This window comes from Pundamilia nyererei, unplaced genomic scaffold, assembly GCF_000239375.1.
Source record: "Pundamilia nyererei isolate P.nyererei 1_Seehausen unplaced genomic scaffold, PunNye1.0 scaffold00068, whole genome shotgun sequence".
NCBI lineage: Eukaryota > Metazoa > Chordata > Actinopteri > Cichliformes > Cichlidae > Pundamilia > Pundamilia nyererei.
Window position 1 is genome coordinate 1911883 of NW_005187469.1, and position 19330 is coordinate 1931212.

At 40.2% G+C, this 19330-nt stretch overlaps 2 protein-coding genes and 1 non-coding gene across 8 annotated transcripts in view; 1 reads left to right on the top strand and 2 right to left on the bottom strand.

Annotated features, from left to right (window-relative positions):
- The window catches only part of LOC102204783 (nucleosome-remodeling factor subunit BPTF), a 56218-nt gene extending 50790 nt beyond the window's left edge, over positions 1-5428 (bottom strand). For all 6 annotated transcript variants that reach the window (XM_005736280.1, XM_013911635.1, XM_013911637.1 and 3 more), the window contains exons 1-2: positions 4607-5428; positions 293-1115 (exon numbers count right to left, since the gene is read on the bottom strand). In XM_005736280.1, coding sequence (XP_005736337.1) covers positions 293-1115; positions 4607-5180 — 1397 coding nt within the window. In that variant the 5' untranslated portion in view covers positions 5181-5428. The remainder of the gene's footprint in view (positions 1-292; positions 1116-4606) is intronic.
- Positions 5429-6444: 1016 nt separating this feature from the next.
- On the top strand, positions 6445-6526 carry trnas-aga (transfer RNA serine (anticodon AGA)). Its single transcript has one exon. It is a non-coding gene; the product is annotated as a tRNA-Ser (tRNA).
- A 391-nt stretch (positions 6527-6917) lies between these two features.
- nol11 (nucleolar protein 11) lies at positions 6918-18622 on the bottom strand. The gene is made up of 18 exons (XM_005736284.1): positions 18421-18622; positions 17646-17759; positions 16991-17047; positions 16251-16399; positions 16088-16145; positions 15828-15969; positions 15101-15307; positions 14389-14465; positions 13797-13920; positions 13590-13681; positions 13159-13224; positions 12863-13047; positions 12492-12617; positions 10291-10512; positions 10022-10100; positions 9825-9917; positions 7562-7669; positions 6918-7429 (listed from the first exon to the last, which is right to left on the bottom strand). Exons 1-18 carry the CDS (start codon positions 18565-18567, stop codon positions 7316-7318), a joined length of 2160 nt encoding a protein of 719 aa, XP_005736341.1. The 5' UTR covers positions 18568-18622; the 3' UTR covers positions 6918-7315.
- Between the last annotated feature and the right edge of the window lie 708 nt (positions 18623-19330).

The following is a 19330-nucleotide window of genomic DNA, read 5'->3' on the forward strand; positions in this document are numbered from 1 at the left end:
CGATTTCACCAGAACAGCACACTTTGACTAAGCGATAGAGTTTGCTTGACTCTAGATAGGTATTACAGTATAAGAAAATGGAAATCGTGATTTCGGTCTCAGTTTCGCAATGTATGAACCCCCCTCAGAAGAAATGTCAAACTGTGTCAAAACTGCTGTGTCTTTTGGAAACTTTGAGAAATAACTAAAGAAATAAATCTCATATTATCAACGTACATCAGCTTACAAAATGAAGCCACGTGTCACTGTTCAATCCTGTGCAACAGCATAACATGAAACAATGTGAACTTACACGATAACGCGGCGATTCAAAAACCAGTATTTACGGTGGTGTCGGTCGTAGCCAATCGGTAGTTGACGAATAAATGGTCTGCTCTTCTGCACTTCTGGGATGCTGTCCGCCACACCGGGTACCTTGTGTGCCACACACACCTCGCACTGCCACTCGTCCTCTGGTACTTCCTGCAGTGGCGGCTTGACACACTCCAGATGGTATACAGCTGAACATGTCTCACAGCACAGCAGGTCACCAAGGCGATGGCACACCCTGCAGTGGTCGTCGTACGCTACCACCCCCTCTGACATAAGCTCCTCTCGGGCAATGTTGGTTGCCAGGAACTGGTCCACCAAAAACTGAAGAACTTTAATTTTGCTATCCAATGGTCCGTAAGGGTAATCCTCATTTTCCTGGAAAGGTAAAATGTGCCGGTACTCTGGGTCACTCTCACAGTACGCCCGCACCACCTCCGGCCAAGTCATACCATCGACAAAATACAGAGTGGAGTTAACGGAGTCCTTCACGTCAGTGGGACCAAATGTGGTGTTAGAAGTGTCCTCTTCTCTGAGAATAGCTTTGAGCAAGGAGACGTGGGTCTCTGCCAACAGCGTGCATTGCTCTTGGCTGGCCAAAGCTGCACAGAAATCCTCAAAACGGAACGGAGAGAGCCGTAAAACTGTGCCAAAGTTGCGGAGCACCTCGTAGACGGCAGACACGTTGAGGAGCTGTGAGGTAGGAACAAGGAGGTCCTCAGAGGACTTGGGAAGCTCCAAGGAAGGAATGTCCTTTGCCTCATGAATAGGTGACCGTGGTTGCAGTGTCCGAGTCTTTTTCCGGCCTATGCAAGAAAAAAAGGAAAAAAAAAGTCAGGAGAGATGAGAGATGTGGTGAAAAAGCCAAAATCACAAAAAAAAAAAAACATTACAGACAAACACGACACCAAACTGTAATGAGCTACACTGTATGCAGTTTACCGTTAGTCATTACATCCTTATACCTTAATGTAGCAACACCCTTAAGGTCTTATTGACTTTGCTCTGTAATTTTGCAAGAATAAACTGTCTGCAGTAACACAGCCACAGAGAGATGCCCTTGGCAAACCCAGAGCAATCTGTGGAGATTCCTTCTTATAATTTCCGCTACAGGAGAACCCACAAGAAGCATCTTTTAAGTGCTATGAGTGCAACTGGCGAGCTCCAAGCCCAATAATCTCCTCTAATAAAAAAAACGGATGCAATAACACAACAGTAATAGAACTTTGCACCCTCCCCTTACAAATAGAAACAGGAGATGTGAGGAATTTTGAGGAATCACAAGCTACTACGAATGTGAGCTGGGCTATTTGTAACCAAGTGTGAAGAGCTGGGGAAGTGATCTTAAAGGCTGACAAAAATATCCTTGTCTTAGGATAAACACACTAAATGCTCCAAGTTGATTTATAAGCCTGCTTTTGTTACTGTTGAGGAAATGTGTGCAGGTGTTGCAGCATAAGCTGCATGTACTAAACCTGGGTATTCATTCTGGACAATCTCTGCCTACAGACCCATCTGAAAGAATAACTAAATAAACATGACACTGTGTAAAATGTAAGAAAAAGCAGGATGTAGGATTTAAACATATTTTAAAAAAATCTATATTTGTTTGAATGTAGCACTAATACAAAAATATATAGGTGACAATGTGTATTTCTTCTTTATCATTTTAAAAATATACTCGTTTAAAATTTTAAGCCTGCATTTCAACAAAGTCGGCACACGGGACCGTTTCTCAAAGGATTGTATCACCTCTTCTTTTAACGGCATGTGGTGAGTGTTTGGGGAACTGGGGAGACAGACTGTTGTAGTTTTGGAAGCCAAATACTTTTCCACTTTGCTGCATATACATAAGAGTTAAGCTGTTCCTTTTTTCATCTCATAAAGCTCCTCTTATTTGGTGACAGACCCAGACTGTAGGCAGGTTTTTCAGCACTGCCTTCTAGTAATAGATAGATAGAAGGATGACAGACAAAGGCACAGAAAGATGGTTGGATGGATGGATGAACATTTGCATTGCGCACTAATAACAAACTTGATAATTCCCCAATTCTTTAGTCATGATTTCCTATGAAGAAATTCAGATTTTGACAGATCAAACCCGTTTTCCACTTCCCCTCACTCTTAAATGACTTCAGGTCAGGATCTTGTTATTGAGGGTTGGGGTTTTTTTCCTTCTTTACATAGTAGAGTTTTAACTTTTGGGCTCCAGTGACAAACTATGTTCAAGATCACACTGATGTTCACAAGTGTTTCTGAGACCATTCAATCATTTCTACACTAAAATCATCTCTTTTTTTGGTTTCTTTAAAAATGCATTTCGCCGTCATGGCCACTCCTATTGCTTTTTGGCCTCATCCACGGCATACAGAGATTTCACCAGATTCCTCGAGTATTTGAATTTAATTATGCACAAATTCTTTACTATTTTGTCCATACAGTCTTGCAGAGTGCTCAAACCCTCCCTATATTTAATCAAGACTCAGTCTCCTGGGGATGCTTTATAGCCACCCATGTTACAAACATTAACATCATTAGTTGTGAGATGTTCTACAAACTCCCTTTTCCTCCAGGCATTTTCCAGTCTTTCTTTGCCCCAACTTCCACCTTTCAAACACGTGATTAAAAATAGGCAAGTATGATATGATTTTTAAAGACTATTTTTTATATGTAGGCTTTAAATTATTTGCAAGTCATTGTTTTTATCCCACTGGATGTATTAAATATGTATTATCAGTGTAGTATTACTTTAAGTACACTGTTTTTATAACATTTGCATTACATGAATACACAATAGTGTGTGCAGATCTCACAGGCTCTTAAGTTTGACATGAGGTTTTCTTTCAAAACCCAAATAAATAACTCTATTATCAGCATTGCCTGTCATACTGTACAATCGGTGTAAGTGAGCTAGTCACTTTTTAGCAGCTGTATGTATGGTTGGCCTGATATTGTACTGTGGTTTAGAGGTGATGGGTAAACAGAGACTACAGCAATAAAACAATTAAATGGTCCAACAACGGCAGGCAGGAGGTTTAACTGAGCATCAAACACAGGGATTGAGTCCACAAATGGTGGACTGGCATGTGCAACGTGTTTGAATTTACAATATGTGTCAGCCAGTGGACTGAATGATGCTTGTCTGTTGCTATTAGTCCTTTGAAAGCACATTCAGGGTAGGGACACAATGCTGCCATGTTCACACATCTATAGCAAAAGTAAACAGATTAATAGAAAGTCGAAAATTATGGGTGTATCCTTTGAAAAATGAATCCTGACCACTGCAGACAAAAGTGGAAAAAAGATTTATATGTAAAAGAATAAAATCCAAATTCTATTATTTCTTTTCAGAGATCTGTATAAGCACAAGCTTGTGCTGTTGGACATACTGGAATGCACTCCTGAGTCCTCCTAATCCTATCTAGAATTACTTCCAGTAGTTGGCATACTGTTTCTAATGTATTGCATTGCATAACAGGAGTGTCAACTAATTTTTGCGCGCACAACTTTATTAAAGTGACCATTAAGTGGAAAAGAGATGAATTCAAAGCCCTTAATTGATAAACATGAGTGGTTACTATGGTAACGACCACTACGTAATGAGCTGCTGTTTGCAACAAGTGAAAGAAAGAGCGGTTCTCTTCAAAACAAACGCCTGTCAAACTCATTTGGCAGCAATATGAACGAAAATATGTCTTGTGCAAATGCCCTGTAAAAAGCCTGAGTAAGGTCTACCGACTGTGCATAAAAATCTTTAAACTGCTCTTTTACTACGAACACTTACTGCACTTCACGGGGAAAAAGCACAACAATGCCCGATAAATCCGCTACAAACTGGAGACAATATTTACAAAACACGTGTTTGGCTACAGCGTCTCTCTTTGTACAAACTTTCATTAATACGCACACATTTTTGGGGAAAAGGTGAATGAATGAATATAAAGTAACAAACGCTTTTCGTGCATCCTATTTCTCGGTGCGTATGAAAAGAAATCCAAGGCAGCGCGCGTGGTAATACCGTGCACGAGAGCACGAACAAAAAAAATTATTAATTACAAATTAATAACAGAAATGTGCTGATCCTTCAAAAGTCAAAAGCACGAGAGCCGGTTAAAGCGTGGAGCAGATCTGCAAACCAGCGACCAGGAGCACGGGGTAAACAAAGGCCTGTTTCTGAGTGCAAGCTCCATTTTGAACAATGCGGCTTGGTTTCTGTACTGAGCTAAAAATATAATGCACACTTTAAGTACTGCAAAACCCGGTTTCCTAAAGTGCGTGCACCTGCAAACGAACTTACCTGGGGTGCTCCCGAGTGTGCTGTGGCTTCTAAAACTACTCTCGGTACAGTAGCTGGCATCATCATCATCTGGTAGTTCCTCCACATAGTCAGAGTCGTTTCCCAAGGCCTCCTCTTCTTCAAGATCCGACGAAGGGTTGTCGTTCAGGAGTTCATCTTCGTCTGATCTGTAGCTTAAATTATCATCCTCCTCGTCGCTGTTGTCGTCGTAGACCACCTTGGTTTGAGGCCGCCTCACTCCGCCTCTACTGCCGCGGCCGCCTCTAGACCCCCTGCCTCTACCTCTGCCTCCTCTGCCCCGCGATGCAGCGGTAGCGGCGGTGGTGGAGGCTCCAACTTTCCTGCGGCCCCGGGACGAATGAAAGTTCTCTCGACCGGAGATTTCTGTATCTACCTCCACAGAGCCAGTGCCACAAACACCCCCACTTGCACCCCGTCCCCGACCCCTTCCTCTGCCCCTTCCCCGTCCACGCATCCCTCTACTCCTGCCGCCTCGAGAGCCACGGACTGGCCCGGGTGAACCTTCCCGCATCACTGCTGCTTGTTTGGGCGGCCTTCCTCTTCTCCCTCTCATTGTGGGAGAGAGTATCTTCTGTTCCGCTTCAATCTCGCTGCTTGAACGAGCGACGCACACCGGAGAAAAACGGGGAAGAAAAGGCCAACAGATCTGGCGACGGTTCCAGATAGGTCCCCACCAACCCCCAGTCTCTATTTGTGAGCGGAAAGCTCAAACTGAATGGCCGGTGTCCCGCTCTGGGTCGCCTGCAGACGCCATTTTTCTTCACCACTCTCCCTCCGTTGAAAACACAGCAGGCCCCAAAACTGCGTCAAGCTAAAACTCAGGTTAACAGTGGCTCAAAGCAGACGTAGAGCGCTAGCTCCTTCAAAATAAAAGCAACTAAAAGCAAAAAATTAAAACACTGACTATATACCCAGTTGAACAGAGCAGAGCAGCCGTTTAAAATGCAGAATATTATTTTTAATGCCACAGTGGGAGGCCATATATTTAAAAAAAAGAGATTTAAGCGATTTCGCCTTAAGGACGTCGCTGTAGCATACACGGAAGTGCTAGCGTCATTCTCGAACTTGATCTTAGCAGGCCTGAGTCTATTCGAGATCACGTGACTCACTATTCCACAATAGACGCAATTGCCGTGCTAGTTCATAAAATTGGTTATCCATGCAAAAGCTGTCCGTCAATAGTACTTTATTAGTGTTTGGTGCTTCTGTTGTGTGGTTTTAATCTCAGGTGGGTTGAGTGCACTCAGTAAAACATAATAATTCATTTTCGGCCCTGTCGCCATCGTCGTCACTGCAAAGCGAGACGAGAAGATAATGCGTCCGACATTAAGCTCTTGTACATGGACACAAATACGCGCTCATTAAAGTTAATACCACACACCAATCACTTTGAAAATACCACGAATGTGTGAGAGCAGCTGCAATTTATGTAAGATACGAATGTATATTATATAACTTTAAAATCGTTACGCATTGTTTGCCAGTGTAGTCAGTTAACTTAAAAAGTAGTAGTGCTTATTAGCCTTTAAAGTATGTACAGTATGTACAGCGTAATAGTTGTAACTTGTTACCCTCTGGGTTGACTTTACAACTTGTATAGGTTAACTTGATTTTTTAATCTTTTCTGTCCGTTTTTTCTGTCACTTTGGATTGCTAATTCACCGGAACATCGGAACATAACCTTACCGCAGAACGGCTAAACATACAGAAAAGTGTATTTTTTACCTCATATTATCCTGTAATACAAAACTCAACTAGGCAATAGTTATGTAGTAGTGTAGTGTGATATTGGTTCTAATAGACATGTGTGAGTAACGGTTGTCGTGGCCGAGTGGTTAAGGCGATGGACTAGAAATCCATTGGGGTCTCCCCGCGCAGGTTCGAATCCTGCCGACAACGAATCATTCTTTTCTGTCACCACGAAGATAAGTTTGCGTTGATTATTGGCGGGAAATAATGGAAACACCAATCGACTGCCCTCATCTAGATTTATTCATCTTTACTTTTTAGCACCACATTCACTGATGGAAGAAAACTAAAATTCAACTGGAGGTTCACTCAAAATCTTGCTAAATGCTCACCCTCAGTAACAGCCATAACAGTTTTCTTTTCACCTACTTCCACATACAGTACATTATATATTTTTATATATTTTAGTACACTTAATGAAAGTGATATTTTAATCTTAGTCAAAATGAACACTACAAACTTTTAAACCTAAAACTTTAATTAAGCTGATATCTGACAGCAGCTTTTAATAAAAATAAAGACAAATGAATTCACATGTGTTCATCATCTTTTTTAATATTAAACATAAAAGGTTTTCACAACAGTTTTCAGCTGTGTAATGACACATACAAAAATAAGTCATCAACTCTCACAGTTCTAAAGGCAAAGCCCCAATATTAACATTACAATCTCACACCATACTGTTGCATGAGGTGGCTTCTGCATTAAACTTTTACAAAACCAGAAATTAAGCGAATTGTCAAATATTTTGACGACTTAAACAAGTTTAAAACATGGTTAAAAGAGAGCCGCAACTTTTTCAAGGCCTACACATCTGGATAGCAAACGTCTGTGGCAAAAAAAAAAAAAGCACTCAAGAATAATAACCGTGAAATCATTTTATCTAAAAGTTTGGAAGAAGATGGTGTTATAATTGATTAAAATTATTTTGTACACATTCTAAAACAGCTCAATGATTTCAATGGAGTACTGTCCGATGCTCTCCTTCGCCTTCATTTTACGGAGTTCTTGAAGGCTTCCCTCAATTTTTCCAAGCTCAGAAACCAGTCTCACCTGAGGATACAAGAAAGCATTTTTTAAAATAAGCTTGCAGTAATAAGCACAATGCTGACACACAAAATAGGTATTATTAAAATTAACATGCAGCTGATTACTGAGCAGATAAAAGGAATAACTGTTTGTTACCTGAGATTTAACAAAGCTGTGGAGGTTCAGCAGCAAGCCTTTAGCTTCTGGAGTCATTACTAGCACCGTAAAATGAGCATCCAACAGCAAACACACCCAATCCATGATCTACAATCAAACAAAGCAACGCACAGTGAGCATTTCTTTTTCTTTTTTTCTTGTTTTGCTCCAACAGGAAAACCAGATTTTTTGCATTCAATAATTTGTGTACAACAATTTTGTGCCAAACTCCAGTAAAGTATTTTTATTATTCAGGCATAAATAATTACAAGCGCAATAAAAATCGTGCGTCTCCAGTGATTGCATTTCTTTTAATCTCTCTTGCAAATGTTTACACTGCGTGTATGCGCCGTGGGAGAACTAACCCACACCCAGGTGAAAATAGGTCCACAGCATCCATACAGGAAAATCTGTCAGCATGGTTGATAAAATGTTTTTTCTGTCACTTAATATTTCTTGGCGTACAGATAATAGCTGCACTGACACAGCTGCAAGGAACCCGGGCATTATTGTTTTTTATGTGTTGAGTTCTAATAAAATGCAGTCTGAGCTTCATCTAAGTCGTATTTATAAGCAACCTCAATCTGACTAAACCAATAACAGTCAATTTTTTCACATCTTTATTCAACAAATGAAATAATCATCCACACTACAGGTTGGAAAACCTAAGTGAACCTCTGTGCTAAAGATTTCTTTAAAAACTATGTAAAGGGTGGTTGGTGGGAACAATAACTTTATCACAACAACTTTTACAGGGCCTTGGGAAGAAGCTTTAGAGAAACATTAGGAGTGAGGCATAAATAATTTCCAAAGATGTGAGTCTAAGTACTAACAGTTGCTCTCAGTGACACATTTATAGGAAAATTATTACATTTATTATGATTTTTAATCATTTCCCTTTGAGGCCAGGACTACAGGCTGGTAAAAACAAAGGTTATTCACAGGCATTTAGAGGCTCCTGGGTTTCTTAAGTAGAGGAGAAAATGCCAAAGACCCTGAACAACTCTACACCATCACCTGTTTCACCCATCAACAGAGGGAATACACAGATTTCATGCAATCCAGTTCATCTTTTTAAACTCAAAGTATCACTATTTAAATTATTCAGACAAGCTGATTTGTCAAAGCTGTTGCACCAATATTTAAGGTGCGCTGACGGATTCACTCATGCAAGAAAATATCTGACCTCTTTCATTTTTTTAAAATTTTTCTATAGTCCACAGATGGAGACAAGTAGATGGAGATAAGGCTGGAGAGACAGCTGTCTTTATAAACCCTAAATATAATTGTGGGATTATATTGAAATCTGCCACCATTAAAATTGCTATTTCTCAACTGCAACACCAAGGCTCAATTCACTTCTATACTTCAACAATTACGGTGCAGTCCATTTATAGAACATGAGTTTGTGGTAGAAACTTTCAACTGCAATGCCCCCTCAAGTCGGAGCAGCCCCACCAACCCCAAATCAAGACGGCAGTGGTGCAAGCAAAAGAAATTGTAAAACTGTGTGCTAACCAACTAAACAAATTGTATTTTTTCTTGCGTTTACAACTAGGCTGTTTGAATGCTCTCGTGTCATGAGTGGCATCACTCCTAGCTTCGACATCCGAGGCAAATGAGCCAGGAGAAATATTCTCCAAATGCTGCGGGTTAGATTGTGATAATGTTTGAGGCTGATCTCATTGCAGGTTTGCTCACATTTCCCACTTAAATCAATAACACAAAAATTTCCCCCCCAACTGACTCACAAAAGAGTACTTATTTTTCCATTCTGCCCATTACTGCTTAAATTTAATTTAATCAACCAATCATGCTTCTTTTAAAGAATGGATCATACCAAGCAATGGGTCAACACCTCGTCATTAAGATACAACTTTTAGCCCCTTAAGCCAAGACAAAGATATCTAATCACACAATTAAATGAAGAAATAAAGTTTGGAAAGTTTCACAAATGCCAGCTAGACATTTGTGGGATGGCCTGAAAGGAGCTTTTAGTTAAATCGGCCCTAAAAGTACTGATGAACTGAAATGATTTTGTAGGCAGGCACGATCCAAATTCCCTCCTCGTGCTTGTGCTGTAAGGTGCTCCATGAAAAACCTCCTTCCAATGGAGGTTCCACAAATTGCTAAATTCAACAGCTTGGTAAGCAATTTTTAGAGTGCACTGAGTGCTTACATCAAGTGTTCAATAAACTGTAACTTGGAAGACTGCATGTAAAGCAAAGCCATCCTAATTGCTTATTTGGACACAGATACAAACCTGACTCAGACTTGGTGATCTAAATCCCTCCATCTGTGGGAAAGCATCCTGGGAATATTTTAGGTATAGAAATTGCAGGTACTGGAGGAAAAGCTGATTGGAAGAAAAAGAAAATGGCAAATATCAGAGTTGTTTGGGATTAAAGCACTGTCTAGTTTTTTTTAGAGAAGTAGAATAATTTGATAGCAGTTACTTACCATGACATGTTGAGAGGAAAGATCTTTTAGGTGTGGGAGGAGAAAGGTGTCACTGTACGGTGTCTGCAAGATCTCATTTCTATGCAGCTCCAGTTAAGACCCAATACTTTTAGATTTTCATGCATTTTTACATTTAAATTATTACACAACCACTTTGCAAAACTGCAGCTTAACTAACAACAAAGACTGTCGGATATTTAAGCTGAATGCAAGAAGCTGTGAGGACAACAGAACAGAATGGTGACGATGTCTGAGTGCTGGGAGGATACATTAGAACAGCCTTGTGTAATCCCACTGGACAACTGAGTTGTGAAGGAGCTGAGGCCTTCTTCACGTCTTCAGCTCTGGTCTGACGGTCATTGACGACTGACGAAGTGGGGCTAAAACCATTCTGCAAGCCAGCCTCTGCACGATCCCTCGTGATTAGGTTTTCCATAAACTCGACGCTGTCAGGCTCCAGGCTCATCTTCTCTGCATCAACATCTGGTATACTGCATGAAACAGAACAAAAACAACTTGCATTAATAGAACATAATGCTATGTCAGGCCACGAATCAGATTATTAAAGGGAACCTATAATCCCAATTCCCATCTCTAAGTTTAGATTCTCGTACTCCACTAGGGTAGCTATGCATGATTCACAGTTCATAATAATCATTTATCTTATGCTTACCCGCAGCGTTCTGAAATGAGACATTTTAACTCCTTGCCCTTTGAGGCTACTTTCTTCAGACTCATTGCATCTCACAAGCAGGCTTGAATGTCAGGTGGGTGGAGTTTCTCTGCTTTTAGTGAGAGGTGTGTGGCTGAGATGGCCATGTTAGAGTCACCTGCATTTGAGATACACTCACCAGCCACTTCCATACATCTAAACAGCCAATCACTTGGCAGCTGCTCACTGTATTTAGGCAAACATACATGGTCAAGAAGACTTGCTAAAGTTCAAATGAAGCAGGTCATCAGGTCAGAATGAGGAAATCATAGCTTTGCTGTTATACACAATGCCGTTTGGATTTTTTTAATGCATTTATTACTTCACTATAAGATGGATTCTAGGGCTGGGCCATATCATAACATTCAGGGTAATACCAGTATAATGTTGGGCAACGATAAGAAAATGAAATATCGCGATAGAATATGGGTAAAACGCACATGCGTTGTTTTCATACGCACATGGCGGAAAAAGCATGGCGGTGATGGAGAATGAGAAGGGCGAACGCAGATCGTTGAATGAAACAGATAAACCAGAACTGGTTTGTAAAAATGCTGCAACTTCAGTGGTGTGGAACTGGTTTAGCTTTCGTCCATCAGACACACAACAAAGCACTATTTTTGGTAGCGCATGCTAGCGAGCCGTCGTTATTACCGTGTTGTTTGGAAAATACGGCACACTTCAAATCAATCCTTTGATTTTTCTGAAAATCGATAGTGCCCCTTATAATCCCATGGGGCTTATGTATCAATTCTGGTTGCATTTACTGACCTCGAAACGATTTTATGTCGTACACGGCGCTTGAAAATCTGTCAGATGTTTTAGTACGACTTTGATGGATTGTTGGAGCATTACGGCTACCGTAGGCAGGAGCCTCGCGGAGTGATACGTACTGTGCTTCAACATAATATTACAGTGTTGTGTGTGCGTAACCTCTTTTAAGTTTTGTGGATATTATACATGGTTATGCTGAGGATATGTCGGCCAATTTCCACTGGAAATGCCTTTTGGTTAAACTGTCAGCAAGGAATTTGCATTTGCACTGTTACATTTTTATATAACTTCATAAAAAACAGCTGCTTCTTTAAGTGAAAATACATTGATGGGTTTTTTTGCACTATTAAAGTTGTGGAGTTGTAAAGTGTTTTGTCTAGTGTCAATTATATCGTCAGTTATATCGTTGTCGCAAAATTTTCAAATGTATATCGTGATAAATATTTTTGGTCATATCGCCCTGTGCTAATGGATTCTATGGCAAAAAGCTCAAACCATCTCAAATTGGTTTCTTTAACATGACAGTGAGTTTACTGTACTCCAATGGGCTCCACAGTAACCACAGCTCAACCCAACAGAACACCTTTGGCATGTAGAGAGACAGGATGGATGTACAGCCAACAAATCTGCAGCAACTATGTGATCCTCTTATGCCAATACGGACCAAACTCTCAAAGGGACATTTCCAGGACCTTTTTGAATCTGCGCCACAAAGAATTATGTAAGGCAGTTCTGAAGGCAAAAGGGGATTCCTGGTACTACTTTGGTATACTACCTTGGTATACTTAACAGTGTCTCCAGTGAGTATATATGTGGCAGAGATAAGGACAAGCATGGAAGTCCACTTTAAAATACTACTGCAACTGTATGCATACCAAAAGTAAGAATACCGTTAGCATGCAAAGGACACTGGCAGATGACTTACTGTCCATAAACTGGAATTTGTACATAAGTTGTTGCACAGTTAAAAACAGCCTGTCTTACCTGATGAATGCCTTCAGGCAGGCACAGGTAACAGCTTCAGGAATGTCAGGGAAGAACTGCAAGCAGAGCTGACACAGGAAGTAATCCTTCTTCTCAAGGGCCAGAAGCACAAGGTCAGGACACACACTGTTGAATGCAATGACGGCACATAGTTATATTCAATTGCTCACTCGTTGAATATTTCCATCTGTATGCAAGAAAACAGTTTGGGGTTTCCTTCATGTTTCCCACATTAGAGTACAAACCTATTTTATGGTACCTTATTAAAAATGTAAAATACATTAAAAGAATATAAAATAAATTCTACACACTAAAAGAGTTTTGAGAGTCAATATTTTTTCCATCTACCTTATCTCACTTGCCATACATACCTGTGGCAAAGGCACCGAGTGTGAACCAGCTGTGCCAGCGTGCTAGAAGAGTAAAAGGCTGGATCGGCAAGACTCCGGGACACGAGGGTTAATGCAAGCTGTCCCACTGAGGGCTGCAGGTCCTGGAACTCTGCCCTGGTCAGGAACCCCTCCACCTCTTTCTGGATCTCTTCCACTGGTGCTGTCTAAGAGGGAAAATAAATATACTTCTTAAATTCAGAATTGTTTGGTATAATTCTGTTGCACTGAAGCATACAGAACGAAAGCTGTGTCATAAAAATAAGTCACGTTTTTACCTTGATGAGCTCTAATACTTGGTCAGTTGTTAAATTAGTTGTTGACTGGGACTTACGGGTCGTTCTCTGTATGGAAAAACAGAAGAATCAAATTAAGGATCTACCACACAACACTGGTGTCTCACAGACAAGTTTAATAAATAAATATTACTATATTTTTTCAGTAGTTCGTAATATTTCTTCTTACTATTTAGAGTACCTTATTTCAGTAATTCCGAATGTTATGCAACATTATTTTTTCTTTTAATGTCATCAGAGATTTAAACAGAACGACAAAGAAACATGTTTCCCATTATCATATTATATAACTCTTTTATATAAAGGTTTTACAAACGGGAACAATGTTAAGGCTTCTGCCATAAGCCGTTCGTCTCTGCAAGAGTTTGGACAATGACAAACTCACAGTTCGCAAAAACACTTATCCAACTTACCGTCCTCCTCGTTTCTGCAGATTTTGAGGGCTGAGCTTTTTCACCGTGAAGAATGTTATTCCAAGACGGCACAGAATTCGGAGTCTTCGACTCTGTGGTTAAAAAACAAACAAAAGAGTACTGAGAAAACACAATTTCTCATGTAAAAATGGGAATCAGAGATCATTTTGAGCCGAGCGAGAGTATGACATGTTTGATTCAGCTCACCTTCAATCTTTGTATGTTTTAATTTTCCCAGGGCAGAGGCAAGAGAAGATTTGGGGCACTCGAAGGGTATAATGGAGAGAGTTTTCCCATGTGGAATAAATACCTTGTTGGAATAACTCCAAAGCTGTATGAGAGAGACAATAAAAATCAACACAAAGATGATGCAGACATAGTTCAAAACTGTTGCTACATATTTGTGTCTAATACACTGGTTTTAAGATTGTAAACTGCTATAAAGTTGTGAGAAGGGACAGTGAGCCCCGTCACAGTGGAGTGCAGACACAGTGCTCTACCAAAGTCATACAGTCCTCCATCAGCACCCAGCAGCTGGAAGGACAAGGAACCTTGGCCCACAGTTAACAACAATGAAGCCTGAGCACGTGTGATTGCTGTCGTGTGAGTATGAAGTAATCAGTCATTTTTAAAGATTAGGCTTTACTATTGTGAATGATGACTTAGCACTAATGTAAGTCACAATTTCTGAGTAGCATTATTGCTTTAAAATTTATTGCTTCATCCTAGTCAAAAACCAGGACCGTTAAATAAATAAATAAACAAACTTTATATTCTGTTTGGGTCAATGCATTCCTACCTGTCCGTAGATCTTTCCAGCCATCTCTTTTCCAGCCTGAAGCGTCTGAAAGTTGGTATTCCAGATGCAAAGAAAGTCTAAAATAACACAGGCAGAGAGACATTCAGGAACTACAGACACCCAGATCAGATACTTCATTTTTGATCTGACAGATATCTTTTAGGCCAGAAAGCTAGCATGTTAACCAAGCATTCATTTCAGTTCTAATAACTTCAACCTGCAAAACCACTTCAGCTTCAGAACTTTTCTTTAGCCACTGAATAAAATCCAGACACTAGAAACCACATTTAGGCCAGCTAACCCATTATTTACTATATTTAATTACTTAAAAACAAAGGGCAAAACAACATAGCATCAAGTGATAGCTGTTTACACCGCTATCACTATTATTTGTGATCTTGGCAAAAAGAGAAGAAATAACTAGCTAAGACTAAACAAGCAGAGTTGAGTTTTACGTTTTTTTAACTGATTAACTAAGACATAAAAGACAAGCAGGTAGGAAAATAACAGCTCTACATTTCATCAGTATGATAATGTGAAACTGTGCTACTAAAAAATAAAGCCGCTGTTTCCATGCCAACTCCCTACAAGGGCTTACTGAAAGCCTTGATATATAAAAGACTAATTTCAAGAGGATTTGCCATGCACAGTATGGTACTTGTAGAGGAGTTAAAGATCTTTATTTTAGATATTGTAATTTAACAGCATTTACCTTTACCACCTCCAGCAGAGGGATGTGGAACCCCAACAACAGCTACATGGGCTTCATCCAGAGCCATGGCCGACGCTGCCTCCAGCTGGCCATCACCAACAGGAAGACCCAGCAGCAGGCTACGGGGCAGGGGTAAGGCCTGGACCCCCTCTTCAGTCCCGAGGCCCCGCACGGAGAGCACACTCTGGTACACGTGACCATTAGGGTCTAAATGTGAGAGAAATGTTTAAACATTAGCAATACTACATACTGCATACCTCACCAACTGTGTGTTTGTGTAATTTAGCTTCATACATGTAGAGTGCACCACTTATTTACATCAGATTATCAAACTGTGAGCAATTGGAGAAGAGTGCATTCACAACTAACTGAAGTGAGAGAGCAAAGGGGATCTTATTCACAGTAGTGGACCTTCACTACACGTCTTATTTTAAACTGCTAATCCTTCAAAAGTGTCTCAAATCAGCTCAGCAGTACTGTTCAGAGGAGGGGGACTAGGGGCCTTTTGAGTACAAGTTTAAACTTAGTTACTTAAGGGATGTCATTTTTTTTAAAGTCACATTTTTATAATTGTTGATGACCCTGATGAAGGAACACAGCTGTACGTTTTTACACTCCCACCCCCTGTAACTGGCTTACAGTGCCAGTAATTATCTTTTCCAAATTCCATAGCATATGGCCTCAAGCACCAACATTCAAAATGTTCTGACAGGAAAGTGTGGCTTACAGAGATAAAGGAGGCAGATGTGCTTATCCCTGTAAGTGGCAGAGAAGCTCAGCGGGGAGAGACCAGGTTCTTCTCTCTCAAGCCGGTACCTCTGTACAGAGTTAGGGTTCAGTCTCTGCAAGTAGAGAAAATGCTCTCCTTTCTGCGGGGAGACAGTGACAGTCATGTTGGGCAAAAGCAAGGACATTAGCTGTGTTGCAAAAGCAATGAGCACTTAAAACTAAATCCACTTGAAACTTTTAGCCCATCAAGTATTTTACCTGTTCAGTTGTGATGATGATAAACTGCTGGGTCTCTGCCACTATGATGGTGCTCCACCTGCAGACAAAAAAAAAGGGGGGGGGGGGGGTTAAAAGTTAACATGTTGCACTCAAGTACAGCTCTAGAATAAGGTCAACATAAAGTTTGCCAAATGACATCGACCTGATGGCTTCTTCTTGAGCTAGCACCTCCTCTATGGGCTGCTGCGGAGCAGCAAGGAGAGAGTCCAGCAGTCTCACAGCTCCTCTCTGAAACAAGACCACAGGCTCCCCTCCATGTGTACAGTGAACCTTCCAGACATCTGAAGAAACCTGGAGAAAAAGCACACGGAAAAGGCAGAAGTGTTCACGTCTGTCAATAACACACTAGTTAATTAATTATTTTCAGGTTAATTGCTCTAAATACTACTGAGAATTTTAGGAGCAATGTGCAATTTAACATCATCAGCAGGTCTACAGTGGTTCTTATGCGTTTTGTTGCTCTCTCCAAGTCTTAAGTACATCAGACAGGCTCGTACTGTCAATCTTTTTAAATCTTATCTTAAAACACATTTCTATTTACTGGCTTTTAATACAGTTGTTTGTTAATTCATATTTGGTGTTTGCTTTTAATACTCTAAGTTGTTTTATTATGCATGTTGTATTCTTGTACAGCACTTTGGTCAACGCTCCTGTTGTAATTAAATGTGCTATATAAATAATTAAACTATTAAAACCAGTCTTGCTGTGGAGACGGTGAGCAGTGGACTCTACAACAATCTGTACTAAAATATTTACACCAGTGGAGAGGAGATACCCTTAGAGCTGGGATGGTGTGTTTTGTTGTAGTCTTCATTTCTGTTCTTGGTGGTAGAAGCGGGGTGGCTGTCTACTGTCTACATCAATGTATATGTTCGGACTTACTGTTGCTTTGAAGGCTTTGTCCAATAGTATGTCATCTTCCTTCCAAATTCTTATCACCTTAAAGACACAACATCAAAAACATTACAACATGAAAATTTATTCTGAAAACGCAGATCACTGGAGACATCTTTGAACTGATCTCATATACGAAATACAGATACTGCCTATTGAAAGAGGGATGCACATATATGTTGGCCGATAGACTTTTTTTTGACTGATACTGGCCCTTCACAAAATAAAATAGTGTTTACCTATTGTGCCGATAGTGACTGATTCTGCTCCCAAGTCGATTTTATAGTAACTAAATGGTTGTTCTTGATAATATCCACCCCTTTTCATCATAGTACACCTAACTGTCAATGACTGCGTTAGCAGGATAACGCCCCATGTCACAAAGCTGAAATCATCTATAACTGGTTTCTTAAACATTACAGTAAGTTTACTGTACCCAGTGGGCCACACAGTCACCTGATCTCAATCTAATAAAGCACCTTTTGACTGTCATGTTTATACAGACCAAAACCTCTGAGTAATGTTTTCAGCACATTGTCGAAGAACTAAAGTAGTGCTGAAGGCTAAAAGGTCTCAAACTTTGTATTAGTAAGATGTACCTAATAAAAGTGTCCAGTGAGACACTGCAGCAACCAAAGCCTACCTTGTTGTCTGTTACTGCCACATATTCATTGGTTTGTGAGTTGAAGACTGCCGGGCACGTCAGTTTTTGTCCTTGTTTCACTGTCCAGCTCCCCAGCGGCTTCTGGTCTGACACCTTTCAGGCCATAAAACAAAGGGATAATTAATAAAGAGGTGATGTTTCACATAGCTTCTATTTAGCCATACACACGCAGTGCAGAGTTATGTAAAGACTGTTTGCTACAACCACATCTTTTACCGCTGTGAACGGATCTCAAAAGACTTGATAAAGATCTGATAGACAGTTTGCCTTATTCAGGACACACACAGCAGTAACTTTAGCTATTTTAACTACACTGTAATGCGTTTAGCTTATCCAAACAACGAGGCTTGACACGCTCATTCACGTTGGAGAAAACGAGGATAAGACATGCAGCCTTATCGTCAAGCCGTTTTTATCGCGTGCAAAACAACGAGTTAGCCGCTGAAGCTGCCCCCCCAGAGAAGTCACATTTTAAAGGTATACACGACTTGTGATGTCTGTAGCTAACTTTAGCAAACATTTGACTGTCATATACGAATAGCAAGTTTACAAAACCAATGTAAAACATTTACTATCGAGTTTCACTTAAAAGACACTTGATAAGATATAAGACAGCTTTAAATGCATGTTCGGTTTCGTCTAACGCTCTGGTTCCAACGCTGCTGGCCAGAAAACCGGAGGATGCTAACACGAGTCGCACTGATCAGCTGGCCCAGGTTAGAGGAGCCTCCTGAAAGCTAATTTTAAACGTTACCTTGTACAGAGTCACTGATCTGGTTGAATCCGTGACCACGACATGATCGCGATCTCTCTCCTCTTCGATCCCTTGAATGCCTGAACTTGACAGATTTTGATCTGGAACAAGCCCACACAACGTGTATCCTTCATACAGCGCTGCCATGCTGGACGAGAAGAACTCGTTGGATCTCGCGAGAATACAGATGAACTGACGCACCGGATCCACGAGACTTCTGTCACTGCGGCGGGCAACAGAATTTTAAACTCAATGCGGTGTTTGACAAGGAGCCAATGCCAATGATAGTGAACATTCATAAGTATTGTGCCAAACCCCTGTACAGTGAAATCGACAGGAGAGAATCTGAATATGTTTTGCTTCTTATGTATATTCGTATGTATATATTTTATTGCTATTTTCATCCTGTTTAATCAATTATTATCACATCAAGAAATTTATTTTTATTAAATGTATCAATTTCCACACCATCTATGTGCACTTGTACATCATTCTTACCGAATAACAAATTTTAGTTTTATGTAGATTTAATGATAATTTGGTCCTAGCAAACTACTTTTTTTCCACATGTTTGAAGTGACCAGTTCCAGTGACTCTTTTTCCCTAGAATAAAAAAATATTTGTTCCATCTGCAAATAATACTAATTTTAATACATCCAAGCATGATGAAGAATATTCCCAGCTTCACAAATTGTGTCCTGTCAGTTAAAGGTTTCACTTCAGAGCACTACAGCTCTTCTAAAGTGAATACTGTTACAGTTAAAGCATAAAAAGTAACCTTGTCTCCTTGTGTCTTTATTTCTCCTGGGTTTTTTACAGAGTTTTCCCTTAACAGTTTATATTATGACTGATTTTTGTCAGATGCTTGTGTAAGCATTTATTGTAATCTCCTTGATTTAGGCAGTTATTA

Coding starts and splice junctions, on each gene's coding strand:
- nol11 (XM_005736284.1), bottom strand. CDS start 18,567: ATGGCAGCGCTGTATGAAGGATACACGTTGTGTGGGCTTGTTCCAGAT. Junction 15,308..15,827: donor CATCTGCCTCCTTTATCTCT/GTAAGCCACACT, acceptor TCTCACATTTAG/ACCCTAATGGTCACGTGTAC. Junction 13,048..13,158: donor AAGTATTAGAGCTCATCAAG/GTAAAAACGTGA, acceptor TTTCCCTCTTAG/ACAGCACCAGTGGAAGAGAT.